The sequence below is a fragment of the Oculina patagonica genome, chromosome 8 (genome assembly GCF_052425735.1).
Source record: "Oculina patagonica isolate OP01 chromosome 8, crgOcupat, whole genome shotgun sequence".
NCBI lineage: Eukaryota > Metazoa > Cnidaria > Anthozoa > Scleractinia > Oculinidae > Oculina > Oculina patagonica.
Window position 1 is genome coordinate 10,782,625 of NC_135765.1, and position 25,096 is coordinate 10,807,720.

General features: G+C 39.1%; 2 protein-coding genes across 5 annotated transcripts; both read left to right on the top strand.

Annotated features, from left to right (window-relative positions):
- The first annotated feature begins 202 nt into the window (after positions 1–202).
- LOC144662640 (uncharacterized) lies at positions 203–9,111 on the top strand. Of its 4 annotated transcripts, none has more exons than XM_078523505.1 (5): positions 203–503; positions 1,897–2,013; positions 6,838–6,883; positions 8,102–8,198; positions 8,901–9,111. In XM_078523505.1, the coding sequence occupies exons 2-5, from the start codon at positions 1,909–1,911 to the stop codon at positions 9,109–9,111; spliced, it is 459 nt and encodes a 152-aa protein (XP_078379631.1). In that variant the 5' UTR covers positions 203–503; positions 1,897–1,908. The 4 variants fall into 4 exon arrangements, with proteins under 4 accessions (XP_078379631.1, XP_078379630.1, XP_078379629.1 ...); XM_078523504.1 differs by having other exon boundaries at positions 203–499; XM_078523503.1 differs by lacking the exon at positions 203–503 and adding an exon at positions 1,262–1,343 and having other exon boundaries at positions 8,129–8,198.
- A 4,534-nt stretch (positions 9,112–13,645) lies between these two features.
- Positions 13,646–22,559, top strand: LOC144662638 (uncharacterized). Its single transcript, XM_078523500.1, has 6 exons — positions 13,646–13,859; positions 16,302–16,367; positions 16,458–16,554; positions 17,029–17,143; positions 18,845–18,981; positions 22,055–22,559. Exons 1-6 carry the CDS (start codon positions 13,790–13,792, stop codon positions 22,065–22,067), a joined length of 498 nt encoding a protein of 165 aa, XP_078379626.1. The 5' UTR covers positions 13,646–13,789; the 3' UTR covers positions 22,068–22,559.
- The last annotated feature ends 2,537 nt before the right edge of the window (positions 22,560–25,096 follow it).

The following is a 25,096-nucleotide window of genomic DNA, read 5'->3' on the forward strand; positions in this document are numbered from 1 at the left end:
CATTAACCGAAGCGTTCAACCGCAATTTCGTTTGCTTCCCGTGGCGTCGTCCAACTGTACAACACCGGTCAAACTTTCATACAGATTTCGGATAATTTCTCGAATAATTCACTGTCTTCTTCAAGCTTGTTTTGCCCAGTTAAATGCTTCGAAAGGTGAACGATGCTTAGCGTATTGTTTCTCACTAAAGATTTGTAATTAAGCTGATTTTTTTTTTTTTGCTTTGTTGTGGCCCCGCAAGTTTGAAAAACTTTGCCGACAACTCTGATTTGGACTATGAACTCTGATCACGCGCGCGAGTCACACCACCGCGTGACGTCAACCATGTGTCTGTACTCTGATAGATCATAAGTAAGAACCAATCAAAACGCGCGTAGAATTCAGGTTATTATATAATACTGAACAGACGCACGGCAAAATGAAATCTATTTGTTTTATATAATAACACAAGACTTCAGCACACTTTAGTGTGAGCAATGCTGCCGTACCGATGAGCTAAGTAAGTAAGTTGTTTTGATTTCACTATCAGATTAAGTTTCCGTTAACACGAAGCACTGTTATAATCCGATTAATTAAATAAACAGAAAAATGGTCAATGAAAAAACTAACCTTTATTCCGATTTGGAAAGTTGTTCAAATCTGTAAGCATTAACCGAAGCGTTCAACCGAAATTCGTTTGTTTCCCGTGGCGTCGTCCAACTGTACAACACCGGTCAAACTTTCATACAGATTTCGGATAATTTCTCGAATAATTCACTGTCTTCTTCAAGCTTGTTTCGCCCAGTTAAATGCTTCGAAAGGTGAACGATGCTTGGCGTATTGTTTCTCACTGAAGTTTTGTAATTAAGCTGAACTTTTTTTTGCTTTGTTGTGGCCTCGCAAGTTTGAAAAACTTTGCCGACAACTCTGATTTGGACTATGAACTCTGATCACGCGCGTGAGTCACACCACCGCGTGACGTCATCCATGTGTCTGTACTCTGATAGATCATAAGTAAGAACCAATCAAAATGCGCGTAGAATTTAGGTTATTATATAATCTTAATTAGAATCACATGAGCAAAGAACATTTGTTCACATGCTAAATGCCAAATATAGCTCGACAACAATACACGCGCCCACGAATTTTAGGAGTATAAAACGCAATCGCTAGTCAGCGTCCCAGAAATCTTTCCTCACCAACATTAGAGTTGCTCCAGCGAACTGCGCTGGGGCTTGTTCGCTGTCGCAATAAGCAAAGAATACATGAAAACTGCTTATTTTAAACGACCGTAACCCTTTCATGTTTCTCCCGATTATGAGCTGATCCGCTGAAATGGCGATGACATGGCCAATTTACTAGAGGTTCTATAATTTTTTATCCTAGACTGTTACGTTTCCCCAATTTTTTTATCAGTGGAATCAATTCACCAATGAACAAGCTTTGTTCATGGTAATTGGCTAGTTCTAAATCGAGATAACAGTGAAGTTATAAGCCTTTCATTTTGTAGTAAATTTGAGGCTGTTCAAAACATCGTTAACATACCTTCGAACTTCTTGGCCGTTGATCATTCAAACTCAGCATTTGCCGAATCTATTTTGATAAATTGAAAGAAGAAAGATAGCTCTTTATAACTGTACCAAGTATGATCGAGAAACTGTGACGGCAGGTTCAGTGTCGAAGTAACAAGAACACCTTCGATCCGCCATGTTGGCGGGCCGTCACGGACGCTTCAACTCGGCCTTCTCGATATTTTCCAAAATAAAAAGAATTGAAACTTTTTAATATCCATTTGGTAGTTAGGACCCTAAAACAAGACTGCATGCCAATGAAGTACGGTGGCCGCGAACTTTTAAAATAGCTCGAAAGTTATGGAATATTACACTGAAGTTTCTTGAATCTGTCTTGAATTGATAGACCTCACGTCAGATGCATACATTTGTTGGTGGAATGGATTTCGGACACACTGTACGCAGGAGAGTTTTGTTTTGTGTGTTATTTTTAATCACGATGCCTGATGGGGGTGACACAGAGGTTAGTAAGTTTTTACTTGCTGTACTATAGATAGAAGTATTTGGAAAAAAAAAATCTTAATTTCCCAGTGATAAAGCAAATAATTAACCCATAGCAGTCTCTAAGAAAGGCTAGTAAAAAATCGGATAGTACTTTCAAGGCTTGAATTTCAACCATTCACCCTTTAACAATGCTCTATCTATACTATGCAATTGTCACTTTGTCGTTATCCGTTCAATTACTGTAGCGACTTTATCTTTTACTTATAAAAGATAAAAAAAATGGGCATGATTAAAGAAAATTTTAAACATTTTTCGTTGTCTGACTAGCCTTGCATTTTTGAAAAAGAACCTGTTTATTCAACCATCTACTCTACAGAGTGCGCCTATTATATCTTTATTACAATTTTGAAACAATAACAAGAAACAAGAAAGAAGTTCAACTCGAGTCGGCGCTAAAATTAGAGGTTAAGATCAATTGGTCATATTGGTAACAATTTTAAGGTCAAGTTGTTTTTTAGAACGGGTGCGATGTAATTGCAAATTACAAAATTGTTTATGTAACGCAAGGCTTTCAAATTTATGAACATCTTAACTGACGTGCATAACAACTTGTCTTACAACATTGGCTGCGGTCACATCTAGACTGCTAACTATAGTTAGGACGGCGTTAACTATAGTTAAATATTTCGGTAATGTGACCGCTACTCTGTTCGCCCTAACTATAGTTAACTATTCATGAGGGTGCAAACCAATCCCAGCACAGTATTCAGATCACATGTACACAACTGTAAACCCTAATACAAATCAGACAATAGAATTAACTTTTGATACAAACTCCTGCTCAGCTAATTAGTATTCATTAACTTTTGATACAGATATCTGCTGATTCGCATAACAATACTTTACATTCAATTTATTGTTTTCATTTCACAAGTAGAATAAAATATTCGCGTCCAATCTGTATGGCCGTTTACAATGGCTCGCCTATCGGCTCGCCATTGTAAACGCCCATACAGATCTCCCGCTCATATTTTATCTACTACTTAGAAAATTTACGCCTCGCTGATCCAAAACAATACACACTAACTATAGTTATACCCAAGCAAGGTTCATGGGTTAGTCTTAAGTTTACAAACGAAAAGCCAATCAGAATGCGACAATTCTTTTCGCACGTGCGAGGTGAACATAAATATGCAAAACAAAGCGTCAAGGGAAGGAAAACAAGAAAAACAACATGTTAAGAAATTACATATCATCAATGTTACCAGAAGTAAAGCTTGAATTCTTCGGTTTCTAGCATCCTTACTTCATTTTATGTTCTTCAACGCCGAAATGCCGTGCAAAAATAGAAAAAAATAGAGGAACAACTGGACACAGATCAACAACAAGGGCTGTCATGAACTAATTTAAATACCAAATTATTCACAACCTAATCTGAACTAACTATAGTTAACTGCATTGGTGTGACCGCAAAGACGACAGAAAGCACCAACTATAGTTAGGTATGACGTCACGTAACTTGAGACTAACTATAGTTAAACTTTAGTTACGTCGTAGATGTGACCGCAGCCATTCTGTCCATTGTGTACATAACAAACTCCTCCCCTCCTGGGATAAATGACAAGGGACATTTGTCAAGACCGCAAACGTTAATTCTAATTATAATTTTAACCTTAGAGGTTTCATATCTCAGTGGATAATGACAATAAAGCGAGAGCACCTTAAGAGCACTTTTTAAACCCTCTTGTAAACAATTAAACTACGACTTAGGGACATTTGCGGGCTGAAACGTCGATGGAAACCGAGCAAGAGGCCTGATTGTTTTTAGTTTAACCCATTGGCTGAGAGGCGCGGTGGTCTAATGGTTAGAGCGCCGGACTCCGGATCGAGCGGTCCGAGTTCGAGCCCCTGCCGGGGTCACTTGTGTTGTGTTCTTGGGCAAGACACTTTACTCTCATAGTGCCTCTCTCCACCCAGGTGTATAAATGGGTACCGGCGACATAATGCTGGGGGGGAACCCTGCAATGGACTAGCATCCCATTCAGGGGGGAGTAGAAATATTCCTAGCCGCTTAATGCTACGGAAACCGGGATAAGCTCCGGCAGTGTGGGCCGCTTGGCTCGTGGCTTCTCCTATTGGCCGATTCATAATATCACTAAAGCTGGTTTACTTTACTGATGATTTGCTTACTAATCCGGCAATGATAACAAAAAAAACCGAGCCCTTTCTAGGGTTTCAGGGAACAAGAGAACATGGCTTTAAGATAATTGGGAACAGAAGAAAAATAAAGCTGGAAACACGGGAACAAAACCCATGTTTCTGATATTTTAGGGAACAGGGATCACAAAAATCGACAAAATTCTTACAGAGAATAAGGGAATACAACGGACATTTTATTGGAAACAAGGGAACGTGGACCCCCGGGAGGGGCTCAAAACCGTGTGCACGCTATGTGCGCTCCCAGGTCCCTCTTCATCTATAACTGGACTGTAAGGAACATGAGGGGCCGATCAGATGTCTAGTTGGGGAATACATTGATCTGCCACTGAGTTATGCTTATTTTCGAGTTCGCCAGTTTTGATTTTCTTATGATGGGGATTTTTTTCTTTCTTATCTTGCGCAGTAGATTCTTTTTCATGATCCCTCTGAGCAAAGCACAAGGGTTTTTAGTCTCTGTGCAAGCTCCAGTTTGACGAAAACATCACCCTTCCAGACCCTGAAACATAACACCGTGCTAGGATAGTACATCACTTGCGCTAAGAGCGGGTCAAATGACACAGTGACTGTTGTTGTCAATTTGCTGTTGTGCAGCAAATCCAACTGATGTTTGTTTATTAGCCTAAATGTGCTGACGCGTGTGTTCGATCTAGCGGGCATTTTTAACAGCATCAGGATTTTTTTTTGTTTTTGTTTTTTTTTTTTTTGTTTTGTTTTGTTTTTTGTTTTTTGAGGAAGTCCTTGATGCATATGGAAAAGGCGCGACATACTTGCGTACTTTCCGGCCTGGCTGGCAGGAATGCAATAGAAAAGAAGTGAAGCCTTTGTAACTGAAAGGTCTTTTATCATCATTATCTAAATTTGCTCCAGCAAAATCGGAAGACAAACAGTTAAGCGATCAACCGAACGCGCATGAAAGCGAATAAGACTGTTTGCTTAGGTCTAATTGAATAATTTTAATTTCTTTCTTTAGAGAAAGTATCCTCAATTAGTTTCTCTGAAACTAACAACATCAACACTGAAATAGAGTTTCACTTATACTTCACTTACTGACAGTGATTTTTCAGTAATTTATAAACTGAACTGATCACGGCGCCACCAAAGCAAACACCATGCCAATTTTTGGACAGATCAGTCGCTTTTTCACGATCAGAAGAACTAGCCGAGAAGGGCTCAGAGCCACCTAATTTTTCCAAAATTGTAAGGTAGCACAGAACTTCAATTCACTTCAATAACTGTTATTCAGTTGAGCCTGCGATACATTCTTTTGTTGAGAAGGTATGCAAACGAGGCAAAAGGGTCAGTTTGAGACTGTTCAGGTATATAGATGAGCATCGTTGTCATACCTTCGGCTTGAGGTCGATAACAACGCGCACAGTTGTATGTTGCATGTTGTTAGTTTTAATGTGACAGATCTGCTACTAATTTTAAACTAGGAGTAGTTCTCACTAACATTGCCCCCGCTTTTGGCTAGTCCTGCTTTGAATTTGATTTTGCAAATGTCGTCTTTTTTTTTTGCGGCTGCATGGAAACTTTTTATTAACCGTCCGTCTTTGGCGTGAATATGTGAAATTTTCTTGGATGTTTTCTCTAGTGCTTTTATAGCCGTGAGACATCTTACAATTAATGCTTATTAGTGAAAAGTTAACAAAAGGAAACAATGCGATTAGTGTCTAGCGGTATCGATTAGAGTAGTAACTTTTTCTCGGTGGAAATAGTCAAGTCCTCGTATTCGTTTCTATAAGGAAAAGATGATTGTAACAACTATCGAAAAACTGGAGCTAACTGTTTTCATCAAATTTTCTTGGCATGGAAGCGGAAACCACAGGCTTCGTCTCGACAACTGATCGAGACTGACTTGTCAATGATGCGGCAAAATTTTCTCACCTCTTTTGACGAAAACGTCTCGCGCGTCTCAGTACTCATTCCCTTTTGCAAAATCTTTTTTACAATTGAATATAATCTCTGGAGTGTGTTTCGTCGAGAAACATTTGATCAGTTCAGTCATTTAACTCTGAAAAGCCTCATCAGGGATGGGTTAATAAAATTTGTATGTATGTATGTATGTAAATGGCAAATCTCAGTTGTGAGTTGTAGCTGGGTAGTCTGTTTTGATTGTGACTAAGTCTTTCGGTCTGTTGTGATTTGTGTTTGACCGATCGCGGTTTACAAACGAGTCTTTCAATTCAGCGAACTTATCTAACTTTGAGACGTTAGCCTGCGTTGCAGCCGGACGTCTCACAAAACCTCGGGGTTTAATTCGTCTGCAACGCAGGCTATGAGACGTTTGAGTCGCAAATCTTCAGCTTGTTGCTCCCAGTATGGCGGCGAAAACACCCAAAACACCTCGCGTGCTTGCCGCAAAATTAACCGAGACCACCGTGCGCGCCTAGTTTCTTCAAATCGGGATCGCCTCGCATACTACCATACATTTCTTGTATATTTCTTCATATATCTTCTATTTTTTAATCCCTTATATATACGCGCGGGGACTTCAATGATGCCTCCTCGGGTTTTGGCGCGGGGCAAAAAGCTCTCCAGTCTGAAAGTTTAAGGCGTGGCATGTTCCTTCACAAGAACAACAAAAAGGACATCAATACATGGATGATTATTTTGTTTGTGCTAGGATCATGATGCATACTTAGACAACACGGAAGAAAACAACGAAGCCCGTAAGTCAATATATGCCTGATACATACTCATTACTTCATACTCATGTTTCGTGATCATATCACAAAGTACATACCTTCAATTGCTGGTTTTCACTGTCACGCAAGTAACGATACTGTCACGCGCTGCAAAAATAAATCCAAAGCTATTGAGTTAGACAAATCAAGAATTTTACAGGTTGTAGAAAATAACAAGATAGTCTACGTGTCCAAGTCTCAGGTCTGTACGGTATTCCGTACTCGAGTTATCCTTCATAATGTTTAACACAAATTTAGAGAACACAGTATGGAAACGCCATGTTGGATCCCTTGTGGAGGGGCACCAAGATGGCCGCCGGAAGTCAATGAAAACATCTGGCATTCACTACTGCTATAAAGCGCGGTCAGTTCACCTTCCTGAACACGTAAACATTCATATAAACACTTCTTGTAAAGCCTCAATTGTTCAGATCGTTAAAAATAACAGGATTAGGCTTTCTTTTTAAGCATAAGGGACAGCCTTCAGGCGGCCATTCTGATGTCGTGTGGCGCAAAACTCCGAAATTCAAAATGTTATTTCTCAAAGACGGTGGATGCTATCGAGCTGAAAACCTTCAATAAGATATATATTAAGGACGTCTAATAGCTAGTGAAGGATAAAAAGTCAGGGGGCTCGCGTTTCTGGATTTAGAATTTTGATGACGTCACGTGAAAACCAAGAATACAAGGCAGGAAATAAAAGTGGCATGGGTTTGATACAACTGCCTTGGGCTTGGTGGCTTGGTTCCTATAAGTGGCAAAAATGACCTTGAGCGAGGTACATTAAAGGAGAGTCTGCTGTCTTTCAGTGGTCCATTTTAAAATTTCCGACGAGAATCTCCGTCATTTTTGTTCAGTAGGATTCCCCACCGTGGGGGGGGGGGGGGGGATTGACCATGATATTAAGGAAACAATTAAGCTAGCAGCTCAAACGGATTTAGCTAACTGAATTACTGAAACGGGATTGTTACATTCACCATTTGACCGACTGAGAAGACATTGATCAACAGAAAATGTGCTTCTTTGCTTACTTCCATTGAAGTTAAGAGTTGAGTTTAAATTTTGTGAAAAGTGATATTATTCATAACTACCTTATTGACACCAATGTAGGTAAAAAGGTGTATTTACACTTAACGTTCTTCTTGTTAGTTTGTCCTTAATGTGCAGTAGAATTTAAAACAAACATATTTCTTCTTTTTTCAGTTGGTTTTACTTTTTTAATCGTGCTAGGAGTTATCTTTGTCATTCAGCTGATTGTCCTTATTCTGTTTGCATACAAAGGATGGAATGCCGTGTTTGGGTAAGAGGTTCTAGAATTCGTTTCTATATACCGTAAAATTCCAAAAATATGAGCGCTGGGCCCATATTAGCTTAACGTCCCTTTCAGGCAGGCTTATTTTTGAGGAGGGCTTATGTAAGGATGTAGAGGGGGCTTGTTTTCAGAAGGAAATTTGCGTTTCAAAAATCTTTAGACGGACTGAATGTGTCTGAAATTTTTCATTCGGGGAATAAATCCCGGTTTTGACAAATCTTCGTTGAAGCGCTCGAAGAGTTTCCGAATTATTTCATCCGATCAAAAACTAGCGCGAGCGCTCACGAGTACTCCGAAAGCAATCGCGCGTACAAATTTGTCATGTTGCTTAGCAACTTCTGGGACGAAAACCGCGGGCTCAGTCACTTCTTGGAGAAGTGGTGTCGCCCTCGACTGGCACTTGTTCCCCCGACTGTTTTTGGTGTATAGGAGAATACCATATAGTTAAACTATCTTAACATAACGATATGAAACACAAAACAAGTCCTGCAGCTGCTCTAAGCATTAAAATATCCTGGTTTGACCACTTTAGTGCAGAATGAATCGAAATTGAATACACGCAGAGGACGAGGGTTATTCCAATCTAGTTATAGCCCAACCTAACGGATGTAAAAAACAGTTTCTCATAGTTTTTATTACCTCTCTATAAACATGCGACTTTCTAAATAAATTTCAATTTCCGCCTTGCAGATCTCGGTCAGTACAGGCAGATCCCGGCTCACAATGGCCTAACCAGTTTCCCTTCCTACCGTCTTATGACATGGCGATTAATGAATTGAGCGCAATTCAACACAGTATTAGTAACACAACCACAGAGAATGTTACCATTGGTAATGGAGTCATACTGGAGATAGGGAATCTATGTGTAACCACGTCGGCAGAAAACCAAAGAAATGTTTAGGAACAAACGTGTGATCACTTTACATCATAGAGCAGTTTTCAATTGAGTGTCGTAAAACCAAAACCAAAGTAATTACTCTGGCCAATCACAAAGGACACAGACAATACTATCATTAGTAGGTCGCAAGTACCTGACACCTGGAAGCACGGTCAAATCACGCCACTCCACAAGAAAGACAGCGTCTTGGATAAAAAGAACTTTAGACCGGTGACTGTCTTACCTGTTTTTGGTAAAGTGTTTGAGAGGCTAATACACATGCAAATGACGGAACACTTTGAGCCCATTTTTCACGATTCTGTTTTTGCTTATCGCAAATATCACGGATGTCCTTCAGCACTATTAACGCTAACAGAGCATTGGAAAGAGGAAGTGGATAAACGCAATGCGATTGCTGCGATAGCAATTGATCTAAGCAAGGCATTTGACTGCCTGCCACATGAACTGATCTTGGAGAAGCTTAAGTTCTATGGCATGGAGGACAAAGCAGTTGCCCTTTTGTACAGCTATCTATCATCCAGGTATCAGCGAGTGAAGCTGGGCGACACCTTTTCAGACTGGACAGGTGTGGCGGCTGGGGTCCCGCAGGGATCTATTCTGGGACCACTGTTATTTAACATTTTTATGAATGATTTAAACTTTGCTATTGAAAGGTGCAAGTTCATGAATTACGCAGATGATACGAAGATTCACACCTCGGATCCAAAGCCACAAGTTGTCGAGGAGGATATCAATAGGGACTTAGCAAACACGCTGCATTGGTTCCAGCAAAATGGGATGAAAGCGAATCCTGAAAAGTACCAGGCTCTTGTGCTGGTAAACAGTGATTATGATATGAACATTAAATGTGTGGATAAAAGAATTCCCATTTCTAAAGAAATCAAATTATTAGGTGTTACACTAGATAACAGGCTCAAGTTTGATGCCCACATCGCGGATATTTGTCGTAAAGTAGGAGGACAAGTGAATGCCCTGAATAGGCTAAAAAATATTCTACCTTGTAAGACCAAAGAAGCACTCTACCGCGCCTTTATTTTCCCTTATTTTACTTATTGCAGCCAAGTCTGGCACCACTGCGGGACCAGAAACGCTAACAAGCTAGAAAAAGTTAACGAGCGTGCACTTAGATTAATTTATAAAGATAATTCTACATCATATCAGACTTTGTTAGAGTGGATAGGTCTTAACAACACTTTAGAAACCCGTAGGATACAGGACATGTTAATTACCATAAACAGCTGTTTTCAGGGCAGAGCCCCTGTAAAAATTGGTCGTCTCATAAATGTGAGAAGGAGCAGTTACAATTTGCGAGGTGCAAATGTCTTGACATTACCTAAGGCAAATAGTACCAAATACGGACTTAAACGTTTCAGTTATTACGCCGCTAAGCAATGGAACGGACTTCCCGAGAACATACGCTGCCTAGCTGGCACCAAAGATTTTATACGCAACATTCGAAATTTAACGTTTTAAATTGTAAGTTTTTATTTTTTTAGGACTTTTTATAGCGATATTAATCAATCAAGGGTGTTTTAATTTTTTATATTTTTAATCATGTTAATTATATTATCTATAGTAGCTAGCATTTTTATATTGTATATATTTTAATTAATTTAGATTTTAGTTTTTAATTTCGTGAAATAACTGTAAACTAGCCGTAAAGCTAAGATTATTTCACGTTAATAAAGTATCTATCTATCTATCTATCTATCCAGTGAACCAATCAAAACTCGAAGCAAATACATGTAGCTGGCACGAAGGGCGGGAAAACGTGCGCGAGCTAGTCACGATTGGTTTTGGTTTTACTCCTGGTTGGCTGAGAAAGTGGCGCGAGATTTTTAAGCCAATCAATAAGCGTAGTAATGCAAAACCAAAGCAAACGCAATTTACTTTCGACACTCAAGTGAAAACCGCTCTATTGCATAATTGATATTACAAAAACAAAAGTTTAAATGTTAGCACACCAGGAAGAAATAGCGAAAAACACGATGCAGTGTGACCACCTACTTGCAAGAAAGTAGAAGCAATGCTGTAGAGCAAATGGAAACAACTTAACAAGTTTGACCAAACCAATTAAGAACCTTAGTGAAAACTGAATGACCCGGACGTCAAGTTAATCCTAGGTTGACTAGGTTTGGTAAAACGTACATGTAACGTCAGGAGCTGCAGAGTGGACAGACAATCTAGCTGATTGTTTCATTTCAAGCGTGAAAATTCTGCACACTTCCCCACATACTGCCGATTATATCATCGACATATTGATTCTGTGTGATGTGCAAAATAACCCCAAAATGATCGATTACTTAGATTGAAAAACACTAAAAAAGTTAGATAAGCTAATTCATGAAGCCCTGATGTACACATTTGTATAACTGGGAATGAGATTGGCATTGAATATATGTGCTTTGAAATTCTGAGTTTATTCTAGGAAGGCAAGGTACGCTGAAAACATCGAGACGTGGCCTCTTTAAGAATTTCGAATTACTCGAATTATTAAAAGCGAACGAAGGCAGTAGATATCTGGGGACCGTTCCGTCAGTTAATCAATAGAAATTATTAATTTACCTAAATAAAATAAATGAAAGACATCCGATGTCAAACATAACATGTAAAAAAATAATCAAAATTCATGTTCCTACGTGATTTCTTTAAAGAAACTGCAGAAAAATATTTTTTTACTTCTCTCCCTGTTATGAAAATCTCAATAGACCTCTTTAGCTACGTGTGTAAATTGCCCATTTCCAGGGGGGGGAAGAAAGTCGGCACTTTTCTTTGGAGACATAGCGGTGCCTGGAAACGGTGCGAGTCTATATCAATCAAGCCGTTGCTAAGAAAGACGTCACCCCAAGTTTTTGTTTTCTCAGAAAGATTTAAATATCAATGACTGCATGCGTGTGAAATGCGAATAGTGACGGTGTTTGCGTTTGATGTTTCACGCCACTGATTTCTCACACGTCATATCACTGAGAATGTTTTGGCGGCGTGGAATATCAAGCGAAAAATTGGTCACTTTTGACATTTAACAACCAAAAAATGGTAAATCATTTCAGAATCATTGGAGTTAGTTTTAATTGGTATAATTCGCAAGCCACTACTTTTTGTCAGACTGGACACCGTTATCACTGTTTGTTGTTGTGTTGTTGTGATGTCCGGCAAACTTCAAAAGAACAAACAAAATGCAAATAGCTATTGTGTTTTGTGCACGGTCAAGACCAAGACATGCGAACTAGACGAACTTTGTCAAGCTATTCACTATGCCCTTAGCAACCATTCAATAGCTACTGCGCACATTCGGTTGCCCGGCACCGCTATGTCTTCTTTTTTAGTCGTGTAACAAAGGGAGTTTCTTCCCCCCCCCCCCCCCCCCCCTTCCCCTGCCCATTTCAGATGTGATGTTCTCCAGAGCGAGCATTGTTCCTTTGTCTATCTGGAAAATTATTAATTCAATTCCAAGTAAATTTGTTTGAATTTCAAATATATAATTTTTTGTCACATACGAAAACCTGCTCGTGTAGACGACTCGTCGCATAAAACTCTATTAACTCTGCATAAAATGTGGCAAACACGCAACAGCATTGGTGGTCCCCAGTCTCCCAATCTCCCACTGGGCACGGGGATCGCATAATTTGCTCTACGTTTCTCTGCTGTCCAAAGTCACTACTGGTGCACTAAACTTTGAACTGATGAAAAATAATTTTTTGTGTCATCTACACGATCAAATATATTTGACACATAAAACTGCCCGTGTAAACCCGACTTTAGCACGATCGACAGTCACCTTAAAAATGGATAGGTCTGCACTGCGTACATAAACAGAAAATAAATATTGGACGATTGATCGACAGTTTTATGTAAGTTTTCGCCCAGTTCTTTATCCCATCGATGATGAACGAGAAACAGGAAAGAGAAGACCGGATTTTGCTAAAAGTATTAAATTCAGTAGACGGTGAATAAACATTGATTATTCACTTCTATTACAAGACAAAATGTATATTTATAATATGTGAACGAAGATATATGGAATGCATCTTTGTTCCGGAGCATTCGAAACACGTCATTCAATTGTCCAGTTGGAATAAATAACAGCATGATACTATTTTTATGCGTGTTTGAGTCTATTCTTGCCTCGATTCAAGACCGCGGGTAGATTTTGGCGAGGTCTTAATTGCACGACAAATAAGAATATCATTGGCAAATAAGTTAACAAGCACTGTACGTATTAACCTGGCCGACAGGTGAAGACAACACTTCAAAAACCAACACGTTGATTTATTGTAATTGCATTGTGAAATTCAAAATAAATCCGGAAAATGCGCTTTCAATCACAGTTACATTGCTTGATGTTGAAACACCTAACACTGATTTGGTCTTGTCTAGTTTTTAATCTATAAAATTGTAAAAGGTTAAACACGATTTTGCTCAAAAACAACTTAACAACGGAGTCAATTATGCTTTAATCTTTCCAGTTCTTTCTATTTCTTCCACGCTTTCATGATGTCTATTGTGCTCTTTTCAATCAATCAAGAATGCAAATTTCATGCTTCAAATCCCATGCTGAACTTCACTCCACATGAAGTAAAACTGTCGACCCTATTGCTACATTTTGAAGCGTTTAGTAACCATCCGAGTGCCTTCAATTGCAATTTGTCGACGCTTTTGCGTACGATCGGGATACTGAAAAATGTTTACGAAACAGACGAACTTCAAGACCAATATTGTTGCATATTTGATGCTGGTTAGTTTACATAAAGGTAAGTTAATGGGCAAGCGACGGAATGTTTGTCATGGATAGCTTATATCCCAAGAAACTTTTTACTTTTAACTCTTGAATCATTCACGGGAAGTGTTTGTGCTAATATAATCTGGAAAAGTGTTCCGATATCTTGTACAAACAGCTTAGTAATGTTATTTGTTTTTAATCAGTCTGATATGTAGTCGCTTGTTGGAGTTTATGTATTGTTTATACACGAAAGCGCGGCCATATGTTCATAGTCTTCATAACATTAACTACTTTACGAAATTTAATTTACCAAGTCTTAAATGATGAAGCATTCTCAGGAGTAGAAATACGTAGCAATAAATGCACATACGCAAAAGCAGAGCATCTATTTGAAAGCCGGGCATGTCAATTTCGGTAAATTTTTGGAGATGTTCGGAAGTCATAACGACTGTTCGGGCACTCGTCGGATATCCCAGTAGAAGCTGTCGATAAACTTGAAGTACACTATGGTTTGGGTATCTTTCAGAGTTTGCTTGGACGAACCCGCCTACAACATTTAATTTTATATCGCTTCAATCTCAAACAAAACTGGGCGATATTACTTCATCGAGTCTGTACTTGTGGTGGGCAGGGGAATAGGTTCGCGGATTGACGTACTTGGCCTTGAAAAGCGCCGGCCAAGATTTTGTGATACATTGAGCGGATTCGCGAATTTCGAAAACACAGCGGATCGCGGGTGAGCTGAGAGTTTTGGCGCGGATCTCTTCATGTCATGAAGCTCTGATCGTGGATACTAAAACGAAGATCGGATCACTTTGGTCGGTTTTCGTCGGTATGTTGGCGAAATTGTCGCAAAAAAACAAGCAATAAAACAAAAGTTCTTTAAAAAATAGCATTAAAACAGCATCTACCGTCGGTTGCTGTGACTATACCCACAAAGTTTTTAAGGAATGCGGATTTTGTTTTGAACTAAAAGAGTTACGGATCGGCGGATTTGCGTACCCCTATTTACCCTTCTCCTGGCATGTGCGTCAATATCAAACACCGTGAAACATCTATCAGGGTCTATTAAATACTCTGGCAGTTTGGCGGTTTAAGCCAGTTTTTAGTGTCGGTTTGCGGGTACATTCGTATTGTATTTATCTGGCGGTTTACGGTCAAGAAATTATGGCAGTTTTGGTTCTTTAGGAGAAAACAAAAGCAGTTTGCGGACCGTGCGATCCCGTCACTGAATTGTGCTATGATGTCGAAAAAAAGCTTTCACAAGTTACTGAATGCCACAAATTCTACAAATCAACGTAGTTTGATAAAGAAAATATATTATATACAATATGGGACGTCAAAGTCTTTGTGATATATGTTCAAATCAAATTGTGTATCCTTGAGACTAAAGATGATACGCTTGAAGTCCCTGCCGGTAAATAACTTGTCGTTGCCCATGTTACCAGCCTGCGGGATACGTCAGTTGCTATGTTGTTTTTGGACAACACTTCTATATGTTTCCATAGCACATTCCCGAAAAAGACATCTTTGAATGCTCTTGTGTCTAAACATGTTTTTAACCCTTATTATGCTAGGCCCGGATTTTTCCGGGATTTAGAGGAATGGCCATTCAACCACTTATGACGTCAATGATTTGCACGTCAGCAGATTCTTGTGTTATGCAACTAATACAGGTTGGATAGATCTTTCCACACGACTGTCCATTTTGAATATCGATCGACTGCATTCTGATCAGCTTTTGGTCTAAAATTGGTGGTAAAACAGGCCAATATACCCGTACTTGATCATGGTCTCCTTACAGGTTTTTCCATTGATAAAGATCAAAACTTTTCAGGCCAGAGAAAAGGATGTACGGAGTAGAAGGTAGAAAGAATACGAAAGCAGAAAAAAACGAAATTAAAAGCAACGGAGCAAAAAAATAAATCATATTGGTTAAGCAGAAAAGTCCAAATTTTTGGCCTATGCGCATGCGCCAAAGTAAAATATTGTACATGTTAGGCCGTGTTGGGGACGTTGGCTCAAGTTTCCATAGAAACTCCCATGTCCGGGGCGGGAAGGCACCCATGTGAGAGACAGGGAAGCTCATCGTCCTGTTGAGAGGTGTAAATTAATATTTTGGTCTCACTTAAAGTGTTCAGAATAGAACGCCTACATTTTTTTGCCGTCAAGCCATAGTTTAAGGGATCAATGAAGGAAAATGTACAAAAACACTGCCATACTGTGTGTTGGCGTCTGGACGAGTATGAAGATTGGTTTCCTTTACGGCTTAATTCAAATTTTACGAAAAAAATCCCCGTCCCACCCCCAGGGGAACTTCAATGTACTCTAGCGCTCTCATCGAATTTGAACCTCCCCAATTTTTTCTTTAGAGTCGTAATTTATGACACGTAAACAGAGATCCGTCGTCTTCCTTGTATTTTCTCCCCACAGCATTTGGCACAAAATTTATATCGCTTTTCATTCTGTTCAGTTTCAGCTGCGTGTTGTGCTAATGATTATACTTCACTCATATGTTGCAGCCGAACGACAGAAATTCGTAAGTGCATATATTATTGCCATGTTGTCAATGTATTTGATTCTATCAGAAGATATTTAAATGCTGATTGCCTGTTCTCCTTCTCCTCAGTTCTCATTGCCGTAGTTATTGCATTGTGCTTCGTTTTCTTCATCCAGTGTATTATCATTGTCTGTTTGGCTCACAAGCTTAGCAAGGTCCAGAAAAGGTAGGCTTCTTTAGACTAGCATAGTCAGAAGGGGCACTCCTCGGCTGATAACAATCTGAAAAAACCTATGTGGAGATATTCGAAGTTCAGGGCAGGCAATTCCACCAGACTGAATATCTTTGACTTTTTCCTTGGCGGAAAACCCCACCAATGACAAACAGAACTTACTAGGGAACTGTTTAGTACCAAACTCTCACCGGGGATGGCAAAATAACCCACAAATTATTAAAATGCGTTTTTCATTGTAAAATGTGCATCTGTAATCTTTAAAAGTACAAGGAACGTTAATGTTCTAGCCTGTTTCAGGCGTTCGGTTAGTTGCGGAGCAGCATTGAAGCCCCTGGAACACCCTACGAACGTTCCCGTCATGCTCGGAGCCCCTCCCCGAACCCTTCCTTAAGGCCTCAACTCGCTACGGTACGATGGCTGCCGAGTCTAACCGAATCTGATGATGTTTTCGATTTTTAATTTCAGGTTGGACTTAATAAATACAAAGGGTAGAGGAGGATCATACACGTTCTATTCCACATGGCCAAGCCAAGCACACGAAAGAGCATTGGAGGAGACAGAGGACCAAAATCAAAATCAAGTAAACCTCTATGTCCTAATAAGGAATGATCTCATTAAGCTCTAAGTCATTCAGAAGCACTGAATCAGTAATTGTGAAGGGCTTCTTGTGTTAAGAGAGATAAGGACTTCTATAGGCAATGAGTAGTTCCTCATTTCCTCCGAGTCAGTCGAGGGCGCGAGAAAATTAGTGCGCGCGAGGAGACGCGACACGCCCTCAAGGGACTACTCGAAGTCTCGGACTTTCGCTTTAGAAAATGGAGGCGTGGTGGCTTAATTGTTAGTGCGCTGGACTCAGATCAGATCACGTTCGAGCCCTGGCTGGGGTCATTGCGTTGTGTTCTTGGGCAAGACATGAGGTAAAAGCTAGGGGTAAAAATGGGTTAGGAAAAGCGAGTGGTAACTTCTCGTTAAACAAAGGAATGAATGAGTTTTAATGTTTGACATGTTACCACTCGTAATTTTAAAATTCTAAAAAACACTTATTGGCCTACTGCGACATTAATTACCTTGTGAAAAGTTGTTTTTAGAATTTCCAAAAACATTTTGTACTTCATCGTTACTGCTTTGAAACGAGATTATTTATGTTCGCATCATGTTTATGGTATAGAGCGATTTTCATTTTGTGTCGAAAGTAATTCGCATTTGCGTTGGTTTTGCATTACTAATGCGTTGCTACGTTATGTGATTGGTTTGAAAGAACTCGCGCCACGTACTATCTCGACTAGAGAGGTTTAGACTAGAGTGCAAAGGTAATTTCCTTTAACTTTGGTTTTGCATTGCTACGCTCATTGATTAGCTCAAAAATATCGCGCCACTTTCTCGGCCAATTAGAATCGAAATTAGAAGTAACTCCCACGAACAATATCCGAGAAGGCTCGTGCACGTTTTCGCGCGCCTAGTGATGACTACATTGAGTTTTGATTTTTTACTGAATTGTAAGTGTCCCTTGTGATTGGTCAGAGTAATTACTTTGGTTTTGGTTTCACGACACACAACCTAAAACTGCTCTAATGGTAAGTACTGAACAAAAGCCAAACGTGCTTTGCTCGCACCGCGTTTTCCCGCGCTTTACGCTGGCTACGTACCGTGTACTAGCTTCAGGTTTTGATTGGTTCAATGCATTGCCAGCGCCCTTTATGATTTGTCAGAGTATTCAAAAACTCATTAATGATTCATAAAGAAAATACAAAAGAAATTAATGTTTAATGAGTGTCTTTATATCTGATAAAGACACGGCTAAACTTTACGTCCAATTTTCTAGGCCAAAATAACCCCAAATCTAAACATTAGTGCAGGAATGAGTTGATCTACATCAGAAGATTTTGAAGCCGTTCAATAAATTCGCAGTTCGTGTTTTATCAAGTCTAAAACACTCGGTTGCGCCTCGTGTTTTAAACTTGATAAAACACTGCTGCTCATTTATTAAACATTACATAACTTAGGCTTTGCTTTTAAAACACTCAATCGAAAATTGCTCAAAATCTCAGGAAATACCGTTATTATTTCCAGTCTTTACATTGCCTCGTCCCCAAGTGTCCTCCTACTTGGTTGTGCCCGGTTCACTTGGCGTTGTGGGCCTGATGCTGACGGAACCATCAGACCCCGCGCTCTCAGTTTTCCCGCCTATCAGAGTTTCAGCCCTAACTGTCCGGCCGATCTGTGCCTGGGGACGAGGCAGGTCTTTACATTCAACCTGACTCTCTTTCTATTATTGTAACAGAACCCTCGAGCACGCCGTGTCTCCGGTGTCACCGGACCTCGTGTCCTTCCCTCTCAAGTCACTCAAGGAGGTAGTAAAATGAACCCAATTGCCGGTTTTGATAACCCAAATGTCAGCGATCGCGACAAGGAAATTTGGTAAGTTGTAAGCGAGTAAGCTGACTTGACATATGCAAATCTCCTCAACAACATACCTTATTCCTGGGAACACCAAAATTTAAGGGATTTAATCATGTGAAAAAAGTTGGTACGTTGGATATTTCGATGTTTGGCTTTTTGTGCCTCAAAACACTGAATAGCTGAACAATGAACAGCCTCAGACAGCTATTGGAAAGACAGACACATACAGACAGCAGACAGACAGACAGACAGACAGACATATTTAACAATTATTCGCCTCAGGCGAAGTGATTATTCAACAATAATCACTGAGCCTGGGGCGAATAATTGTTTTAGTATAATTTTTAGAGGTGATCATCAAGAACTTAAAAAAATAACGATAGCAAACAAGAAAACAGCAAACACAAGTGTTCGCTTGCATACTGTGTAAACCAGTTTAATTCATCGATTGCAATCAGAATTTATTTATAGTTTATAAAGTAATAAAACGAAACAAAACAAACACTACGAGAAAGATAGATGTCCGGTACCTTTGTATGATTGTTGATACTTCTAAGCGAATGTGCGAATCCTCTCGAAAATGAGTAGCTCCGGTGAGAAGAAGAACTAAATAATGTTTGCTCAATCGATCTGACTGAGTTTCTCATCGATCGCCAAAACCGCCGTGTTTACGATCATTTCTAATGCCTTGAGAACCATCTCTTAAAAATATTTTCGGTCCAAAAGCCTTGGTAGTTAATTTAAAAAATTACCAATGTTTAAAATATCCAGGACTTGCACTGGTTTCTTTCAAATCAAAGAAATTTTCATTCAACAAAAGCGGCCATGTTTACTTGCCTGGATGTCAAAGGTGGCGTGGCTAAGTAACCAAGGGGTGGATTGGATGGCTATCCACCCCCCTTGATCCACAAGAAAAATGAAAATAAACACAAAAAATAGAAAATAAGGACAATGACACTGGGTAAGGTGAAAAAAGTGTTACTATGTTTAGCATATGCACCCTTTTAGCCAGTTTTCTTACTGTTTTCTTTGCATGAATCAAAGTTAAACGAAGCGATTTCACAAGCAAAGCATTGACTCTCCAAGTCGTCTCCAGGCCACTTTGCCAGGGCTAAAAATTTCCACGCTCGTGGGTAAACAAAACAACGCATATCTGTTCTTTCGTGTAAGTTCGTAAGTTCAACTTCAAATTTCAATCACTGTTCTAAAGAATTAGAGTTTCTGTCCCAAAAATAATTCAATGTTAAACAAGGTAAGTTGAGGAAAGGATAGTTTTGTCAAATTATCAAGGAAAAACAGCGGTTTAATAGCTTAATTGAAAGATGTCTAAAGCTACTCAGAAATCACGGAAATCACGTTTAACCCTATTCAGACCGGGGGGGGCTTTTGAGGCCCGCGCTGACTTTGAACTTTTTTAACTTTTTTAAGATTTTACCAAACGCTACCAAACTTTCTGAGTTTTCCTAAAATTTATCTGGCAACAAATTGGTAGGGTTGGATGATGTGTCAGGAACTTGACATCACCATGGCAACGGCATTTTGACAGGCATGTTTTCCCAAATTGTAATTTTGCGTGTTTCTGTTAATAAAAATCAACTTAAACGGCATTATTTTTACATTTTTACGGGTTTAAAGTACATTTTTATTCATTTTGAGTACTTTGCAATGATTTTGGGTGGTTTTCTGGCATTTTGGAAAAATTTTGAAATCCAAGATGGCGGATCCAAGATGGCGGCTGTTTTGACATCATGATGTAATTGTCACGTGATGTGACGTCACAATCCCACGTGACGTATACCAAAAGAAAGAGTTTCGGACGTACAATACATCCTATAAGTTTCATGGTGATTGCTTAAATATTCTGGAAGTTACATAGGGGGGGCTTCCGAAGCCCCCCCCCCCCCCCCCGGTCTGAGAAGGTCCAAAAAAGCCCGGTCTGAATAGGGTTAAGAGGCTTCAACTTTTTCAAATTTTTCTGGGGGAGCATACCCCCGACCCCCCTAGGGGCATAAAGTCTGCGGCCCATAATAATTTGGCACAAAATAATTTGGACTCCCACTTTAAAAATCCTGCCTTTAAGCCTGATAACCGCCCCCCCCCCCCCCCTCTCTATAAAAAGGAGCTTAAACAAGATAGTAAACAAAAATATTTGTCAACAGCCACCCCCCTTTGAAAAATCCTGGATCCGCCCCTGTATATATATTGAGAGAAAGCTACTAGACAGACAAATGGTCACACTCGGACAGACTGACTGACCGACAAACAGACTTACCGACAGACATCTAATGATAAACACACAAACTTTGACAGATAGCTACTAACGGACAAACAAACGCACTTGGACAGACAGTAATAAGTCAGACGGACAGACAAGGGTATGGGTGTTGCATGGAATGACATGAACTGGACGTCTAGAACAGACTGTTTCCTTAGTAAGCCCTAGTAGCCGTTGCCCCAGCTCTTTTTCACAACGTATGTGCTTTATAACATATATGTTATCATTTGCATGTAAAACCCTTTGCGTAATTTTCTCTACTGACCTGCTATACAAGTTCATAGCTAGGTAACTAGATACGCCCTATGTACACTTATAAAAAAAAGGATATACTGCAGAAGGATGTTCACTCTTGCAATTCTCTATTTTCCAATTGCCCATAATGCAAATTTTGCATAAAGTATTGTTTTGGAAATATGCAGTCCTCCCAAAGGAATTTGAAAACAATAGTTTATGCAAAATTTGGAGGGCAAACAAAGTGTATTATGGGCAATTGGAAAATAGAGAATAAGCAAAAGCACAAAGAGACACAAAGAGACACAAGCATGCGCAATCCATGATAATTATGACTCACAAAGAATGAGGTGTGGTGCGATTTGCTTGTCACGCGCTGGTTCTTCTCTGGTAAAATAACAAAACAAGCACAAAATCGCAAAGGAATTTTAAAAATTTCTTTTTCCTGTGCGTGTTTGAACGAGACCTATTTAAAATCACACCGGGTGAGGAAAGTTATGCGTTCGGACTACTGAGTATTGTCACATTTATTTGCAAATTATGTACTAATGAACTTTAACCCACTGTCTTGTTTCTTTACAGGGGCTTATACTAGTCTGACGATGCTGCATTTTTCATAGATCTTCATAAGGGACGGACCATTGAATTTTTTTTTTTGTGGGGGGAGGGGGGGGGAGTTACCAAACCCAAATTTTTGCACAGAAAAAAATGGCTGAAAAAAAGTCGTGCAAGGAGAGCCATGAGACAAAAAAATAAGAAAAATCTTTAAAAAATTGAACAAACTGAAGGTGAAAAAAATATCTTGCTCAGAAAATTTGCCCAACCCCCCCCCCCCCTCAAAACAATAATGGTCCGTCCTTAATGCCCTCGATTTCCAGACACAAAGTAGAAAACCCGGTTGTAAATGCAAAGCACAGACCATGGAAGTCAAAGTGAAAATTTGTAAAAAGAAAAATGAACTTTACAGTTTAATGAGCATTATAAATGAAGCTAAATATCATTTCATATAACCATACATTTTGATTTTTGACACATTTTGTTGAATAATAAAGATTTTTTTAATTAAAAACCGTAGATGGAGTAAGCATTTACTTGTATTTACTTTACAGCCATCTCCTGTAAGGGGGCATTATACCTGAATTTAAATAAAATTGAAGAGGTTTAAAGAAGGGATTGAAGTCAGATAAAAAATTGAAACACCACAAGACAGTTGACCCCCACACAAGAGCACTCCAGGTTGTCAGGGGACCGTCTGGTGTCCGTTTACCAATTTTAACTAAAAATTATAATTTTAAAAACATATTAAATCTCCAGTATTTATTTATTTCTCTAAATTTTACTAATCCTTTGAGAAAAAACTATCTTCTCCCAACATCCCCAAAAATCACCCACAAATTTACAAAAACCGTTTAACATAGATATAGAGGACTGTGATAGCGCTTTGGGATTCCTTGAAACGCGATTGAGATATCCGTTAAACCCATGTTAAGCTGTGAAAAAACGACCGTCGTTTAGACGAGCAATTTTTATGTGACAATTTTATGTGACGTGATGTGGCAAATACAAATTGTCACAAACGAAAAATTGCTCGTGTTGACGACTCGTCACATAAAGTGGGGCAAATGTGGTCCCAAATCTCCCAAACTCCCAACATTTCCCAATGGGCACTGTGCGCGCGTATCTCTGTGCGTATTATGGCGCCCTAAACTTTGAACTGCCGACAGATAATTTAGTGTTGTGTCATCTATACGATCAAATATATTTGTCACATAAAAATTGCACGTATAAAAGCGGATTTATACCACATGATGTGACTTAACTGAAACAAAATCACCGTTCTTAGCTTGATAACGTTCTCCTTTGCCGACTTGCAAGTAATGGCTTTTGGAAACAAACGCCGCTCATTTTCGCGTAGACTCTCTCAAGAACGTTCGCTTCTTGTTTCTGCTGGTAGTATAGCTCGACTTGAAGGTAAGTCTACAGTAATCCATAAAGCTTTTACTGTGAGAATTCTTTTATTCTTCCTTTTTACCTTGATCTCATAAATTTGATGCAGCGATACAGTTTACATTGATGATGTATTCTGTTTTTCTGAGCACTATTTTAGGTTATTTCAGTGTTTCGCATAGCACGACTCCAGGTGAGCTTTTTAAACAAACTTGTCTTGTTTGGGAAGGCGTGTAGGCTTTTCTGTAATCTCACAAACGAATGAGGTTCATTAAATGATTTTTTTGAAGATGCTGGTTCCAGAGAAGAATCATTCCTCACATCGACTCACAATTTGTCAGTGTTTCGAATTATCAGTTATTCATACAGGCTTTTTTTTTTTCAAACCGCAACGATGAACGAAGAATCAATTTGTATATTTCCATTGTCCTTTCCATTTGGCTTCAATTCTTGATTCCTCAAGTCTCCACAACATCCAACATTCTCCTCAGCCGCGCACAGATATTCGTGGCAGCAAGTGAAGTACAAACACAGATAAACGCCACCCAAACAAAATAAAAGTATTATCAGTATGCCAACGAAGGAAAATTCGCCATCAAAGATTCCAGTACTGTCCTGTCCATAAGCGAAGTCACTCCCAATCATCAGAGCTAGTAGAACAGGGATTTTAATATCCATCTTTCTCACTGTGCGAGGGACACTCGTCAACGCAAACTTTCCTTGATATGTTTTTACGGTAACTTTGTTGTTACGTGTCGAGGTCAAGGTAACAGAGCATTCCTTATGTCACAGATATCAAGTACTCTTCAAGAGCTGATAACAGAGACATTGCCATATTATTTTGTCATTAGTGTGTAACGCGCATTCATTGTGACGTAAAATATCAAACGCTCAAGAGAGTGTTTCATCGGGAAATTCAAACACCGAGCTCGAAACAAAAATTGCAGTAACTCAAAGCCCATTCCAAGCCAATATTGTATTATTTTTAAAATAATAGCCTCTTAATTAGCACATTTTTACTTTGTTTTTCATTATTTTCTTTTTATCACACCTTTCTTGTATATATTTTATCCATTTTGTATTCAATTTTTTATCCGTCGAAGGCTGTAGAGCGACAGCCGAAAGCTCATTGTTTTTAATATTTTTAGCCAGTGAACGTTTGTTTTTATTAAAAATTGCGTAGTTAACGCAGAAATAAAATTGTAAAAATCTATGTAAAGGACCGTGTCACGGATTTTAGCCGAACTTAAGCATAGGAAATGACCATCAAATTCTTTTTAAATATATAAAATAACCTCTTAAAACAGTGAAGGAATATTTAAATAACACACCAAATACAAAAGAAGGTACGGATGGCCAAAAGTGTCGAAGATTGAAACGGATTGCGATGTGGGTTTTTGAAATATGGTCCGTCGGAACAGTTTTCAAAGATAATCTTGTCTGCTTGTAACTTTAAGTTATAACGCCAATTATAACATTTGGCTGCAAGGAAGCTATGGTTTTGTCATTTAGAATCACAGAATTAATTTCTTTGCAAACATTTAGTTTCATAGCGAATATTTGACAAATTTAATAACATCGAATTAACTTAGCCGTGACACAGTCCCTTTAATTAATACCAGGTATCCCGGTATCCAAACCTCCTTTACAGTTATTTTCTTTGTTTTAAGTTGATGA

Bases quoted from the DNA above. Each gene is read 5' to 3' on its own strand.
- LOC144662640 (XM_078523502.1), top strand. The intron at 2,014-6,837 runs GTTAGTAAGTTT...TGTTTGTGCTAG, and splicing joins CTGATGGGGGTGACACAGAG to GATCATGATGCATACTTAGA. The intron at 6,884-8,101 runs GTAAGTCAATAT...TTCTTTTTTCAG, and splicing joins GGAAGAAAACAACGAAGCCC to TTGGTTTTACTTTTTTAATC.
- LOC144662638 (XM_078523500.1), top strand. From the start codon at position 13,790: ATGTTTACGAAACAGACGAACTTCAAGACCAATATTGTTGCATATTTG. The intron at 13,860-16,301 runs GTAAGTTAATGG...CATTCTGTTCAG, and splicing joins GCTGGTTAGTTTACATAAAG to TTTCAGCTGCGTGTTGTGCT. The intron at 17,144-18,844 runs GTAAACCTCTAT...TTATTGTAACAG, and splicing joins AGGACCAAAATCAAAATCAA to AACCCTCGAGCACGCCGTGT.